Genomic DNA, 4500 nt, shown 5'->3' with positions numbered 1-4500 from the left:
AATAGTCCTAAAAGTAGAGAATTCCCTGGTGAACAACCCTTAATTGTAAGTTCTTATCGCCCTTTGACAAGGCTTGGAGTCCTTGGAAACCTTTATAGACGCGGAACCTCTATAATTTTGAGTGCCAATTTAAGTCCTAATATTTTAACCTTCCTTTTTGTATGTAATTGTGATTATAAATTCAGTGTATGATGGGTGCATACTCAAATAACGATCTATGATTGGTGCATTTTCGTACGAATAAATTGACTATTGTGCACGTCTGTATCCAGTGGTATAACATTACGACAAGGTACTGTAGGCATTATTGTCCACAGTTCCCATGTACATATTGGAACATCTTCACCTCTAAAAAACACGAAGACAATTCCAACTTACACTCGGTCGTTTAATACACAGCAAGCATTCTTAACCTGCGTTCTGTCTGGACGATCGACACTGTCCTACTGACAGCTTACTCTTCCAATTCCGCGGCCAAGGCCTTGGCCTTTTCTTTGACTTCTTCGATACCGCCGACCATGAAGAAGGCGGCTTCGGGGAGGTCATCGTACTCGCCGGCCAAGATGGCCTTGAACGACGACACGGTTTCTTCCAAGCGCACGAACTTGCCCGGCTTGCCCGTGAACACTTCGGCCACGTGCAGGGGCTGGGACATGAACTTTTGCACCTTGCGCGCGCGCGCGACCGTCAACTTGTCGTCTTCGCTCAGTTCGTCCATACCCAAAATGGCAATGATGTCTTGCAGACCCTTGTAGTCCTGGAGCAGCTTCTGCGTCGCGCGCGCCACTTCGTAGTGCTCGTCGCCGATCACTCGCGGGTCCAACATACGCGACTTGGAATCCAAAGGATCCACGGCGGGGTAAATGCCGAGCTCGGAAATCTGGCGAGACAGCACCGTGGTCGCGTCCAAGTGCGAAAACGTCGTGGCCGGCGCAGGATCGGTCAAATCGTCGGCAGGCACGTAGATGGCTTGCACCGACGTAATCGACCCCTTCAACGTCGACGTGATGCGCTCTTGCAACGCACCCAAATCCGTCGCCAACGTGGGCTGGTACCCCACGGCCGACGGAATACGACCCAACAACGCCGACACTTCCGAGCACGCTTGCGTGAAACGGAAAATGTTGTCCACAAACAACAACACGTCTTGGCCTTCCACGTCACGGAAGTACTCGGCCACGGTCAACCCGGTCAAACCCACACGGGCGCGGGCACCAGGGGGTTCGTTCATCTGGCCGTACACCAACGCGGCCTTGGAGCCGGTCGTCGTGCCGTCCGCGTTGAGCTTGATCACACCCGATTCAATCATTTCGTGGTACAGATCGTTGCCTTCGCGCGTGCGCTCGCCCACCCCGGCAAACACAGACACACCACCGTGGTTGTTGGCCACGTTGTTGATCAACTCCATGATCACCACGGTCTTGCCGACACCGGCACCACCAAAGAGACCAATCTTACCACCCTTGGCGTAAGGGGCCAACAGGTCCACGACCTTCAACCCCGTCACCAACACTTCGGCACCCGACCCTTGTTCCGTGTACAAGGGCGCGGCGCAATGGATAGGCGCCTTGTGCACCGAGTTGATGGGACCACGCTCGTCCACGGGTTCACCGATCACGTTCATGATACGGCCGAGGGTTTCCGGGCCGACGGGCACCTACACGACACACAACCACCATCAACACCCGTGCGTCTCGCTTGTAGGTTTCTCCCTGATCCACGTACCATGATGGGGTTGCCAGTGTCCACACATTCTTGGCCACGGACCAAACCGTCCGTGCCTTCCATGGCAATCGTGCGCACGGTGTTCTCACCCAAATGCTGGGCCACTTCCAACACGATGCGGATGTTGTCGTTCGTGTTTTGCACTTCCAACGCGTTAAGAATCGGGGGCAAGTTGTTGGTGAATTGGACATCCACGACGGCACCAATGATTTGGGTGATGCGGCCCACGGACGGCGCGGCGGTCGAGAAGCCGCGTTTCAAGGCAGACGCGAGCATGTTAATGTGAGGCTTGGGGCTCAAAATGCAAACTGTTTCAGGGTTTGTATACTGCCCAAACGACTGGCTCCGACTTCCCCACCGACGCCGCCTTTAGTAGGGGGTCGTATACATTTTATAACAGCGTTGTTTTATACTACTTGTAGTTTGTAGTAAATAATTATATTTTGAATTCCACGAATGAGGGGGGCTATAATAAAATAACACAATCTTGAAAACTGCCGCCTTTCCCCTTTAAGTCCTTGAAATTAAATAGATGTCTAAATTTAGCCAACTAGGACTTATAAACGAGGATATCCTAACTTTGATTTTCACTTCGAGTTTGGTGACGCGTCAACTTCACACTGCCAAATCTGGCATGAGGACATGATGTCATTATTGATGGCATTTGATGTCTGAACTCCCCGAAAGGAATTATTCAGGCTCTTCGCCATGAAAGGTTGCGATGCGAATAGATTTTGTTATTGGCGGGCGCTACAGTACAGTAGTGTCATTCTTCTTGGATTATGCACTCTATTATTTGTACAAGGGCCCACGATGGGGCTACCAGTGCCAGTACAGACGGCAGTCCTACACTTGTTTACCTTCGTTGCCAAGCGTCACATAAGCTGCAAAACTCCGCATCACACTCATCCGCCAAGAATATTTCATGTAGATGCCCCCTTCGAAGCTCAACCTCCACAATCGTAAACCGCATGAATCTTGTAGCGCGCGTTTCGTAAGGAGGACCTAACGTTATGCATACTTACTTCTACAGCAACTTTTGCGGCTACACTGCAGCCACATCATGTCCAAACACCATGACGGCATCAAATCGATCCATGTATCCGGATACATTTCGGATACGAAGAGTCATTTAACCGGATCCGATTAATACTCCGATTGGGTGGCTGACTTTGCACCACAAGTTTTCCCCCGCAGTCAATTCCCTGATTTCGTCCAAGGAAACATCATGCTCGCGTCTGCCTTGAAACGCGGCTTCTCGACCGCCGCGCCGTCCGTGGGCCGCATCACCCAAATCATTGGTGCCGTCGTGGATGTCCAATTCACCAACAACTTGCCCCCGATTCTTAACGCGTTGGAAGTGCAAAACACGAACGACAACATCCGCATCGTGTTGGAAGTGGCCCAGCATTTGGGTGAGAACACCGTGCGCACGATTGCCATGGAAGGCACGGACGGTTTGGTCCGTGGCCAAGAATGTGTGGACACTGGCAACCCCATCATGGTACGTGGATCAGGGAGAAACCTACAAGCGAGACGCACGGGTGTTGATGGTGGTTGTGTGTCGTGTAGGTGCCCGTCGGCCCGGAAACCCTCGGCCGTATCATGAACGTGATCGGTGAACCCGTGGACGAGCGTGGTCCCATCAACTCGGTGCACAAGGCGCCTATCCATTGCGCCGCGCCCTTGTACACGGAACAAGGGTCGGGTGCCGAAGTGTTGGTGACGGGGTTGAAGGTCGTGGACCTGTTGGCCCCTTACGCCAAGGGTGGTAAGATTGGTCTCTTTGGTGGTGCCGGTGTCGGCAAGACCGTGGTGATCATGGAGTTGATCAACAACGTGGCCAACAACCACGGTGGTGTGTCTGTGTTTGCCGGGGTGGGCGAGCGCACGCGCGAAGGCAACGATCTGTACCACGAAATGATTGAATCGGGTGTGATCAAGCTCAACGCGGACGGCACGACGACCGGCTCCAAGGCCGCGTTGGTGTACGGCCAGATGAACGAACCCCCTGGTGCCCGCGCCCGTGTGGGTTTGACCGGGTTGACCGTGGCCGAGTACTTCCGTGACGTGGAAGGCCAAGACGTGTTGTTGTTTGTGGACAACATTTTCCGTTTCACGCAAGCGTGCTCGGAAGTGTCGGCGTTGTTGGGTCGTATTCCGTCGGCCGTGGGGTACCAGCCCACGTTGGCGACGGATTTGGGTGCGTTGCAAGAGCGCATCACGTCGACGTTGAAGGGGTCGATTACGTCGGTGCAAGCCATCTACGTGCCTGCCGACGATTTGACCGATCCTGCGCCGGCCACGACGTTTTCGCACTTGGACGCGACCACGGTGCTGTCTCGCCAGATTTCCGAGCTCGGCATTTACCCCGCCGTGGATCCTTTGGATTCCAAGTCGCGTATGTTGGACCCGCGAGTGATCGGCGACGAGCACTACGAAGTGGCGCGCGCGACGCAGAAGCTGCTCCAGGACTACAAGGGTCTGCAAGACATCATTGCCATTTTGGGTATGGACGAACTGAGCGAAGACGACAAGTTGACGGTCGCGCGCGCGCGCAAGGTGCAAAAGTTCATGTCCCAGCCCCTGCACGTGGCCGAAGTGTTCACGGGCAAGCCGGGCAAGTTCGTGCGCTTGGAAGAAACCGTGTCGTCGTTCAAGGCCATCTTGGCCGGCGAGTACGATGACCTCCCCGAAGCCGCCTTCTTCATGGTCGGCGGTATCGAAGAAGTCAAAGAAAAGGCCAAGGCCTTGGCCGCGGAATTGGAAGAGTAA

The 4500-nt window shown here is 54.0% G+C and overlaps 2 protein-coding genes across 2 annotated transcripts; one reads left to right on the top strand and one right to left on the bottom strand.

Moving 5' to 3' along the window:
* Positions 1–367: 367 nt before the first annotated feature.
* On the bottom strand, positions 368–2037 carry H257_18256 (ATP synthase subunit beta, mitochondrial). The gene is made up of 2 exons (XM_009847282.1): positions 1726–2037; positions 368–1657 (listed from the first exon to the last, which is right to left on the bottom strand). Exons 1-2 carry the CDS (start codon positions 1999–2001, stop codon positions 455–457), a joined length of 1479 nt encoding a protein of 492 aa, XP_009845584.1. The 5' UTR covers positions 2002–2037; the 3' UTR covers positions 368–454.
* A 916-nt stretch (positions 2038–2953) lies between these two features.
* On the top strand, positions 2954–4500 carry H257_18255 (ATP synthase subunit beta, mitochondrial; the record flags this gene model as incomplete). Its single annotated transcript, XM_009847281.1, has 2 exons — positions 2954–3229; positions 3298–4500. 2 exons carry the CDS (start codon positions 2954–2956, stop codon positions 4498–4500), a joined length of 1479 nt encoding a protein of 492 aa, XP_009845583.1.

Source organism: Aphanomyces astaci, assembly GCF_000520075.1.
Source record: "Aphanomyces astaci strain APO3 unplaced genomic scaffold supercont1.149, whole genome shotgun sequence".
NCBI classification, from domain to species: Eukaryota; Oomycota; class Saprolegniomycetes; order Saprolegniales; family Verrucalvaceae; genus Aphanomyces; species Aphanomyces astaci.
The sequence above is the reverse complement of the archived record's forward strand: the minus strand, read 5'-3'. Positions and strand labels throughout refer to the sequence as shown.

What these genes read in the sequence shown, in the direction of transcription:
- H257_18256 (XM_009847282.1), bottom strand. Translation starts at nt 2,001, where the DNA reads ATGCTCGCGTCTGCCTTGAAACGCGGCTTCTCGACCGCCGCGCCGTCC. An exon ending in ACACTGGCAACCCCATCATG is followed by an intron (nt 1,658 to 1,725) that starts GTACGTGGATCA and finishes TGTGTCGTGTAG; the next exon opens with GTGCCCGTCGGCCCGGAAAC.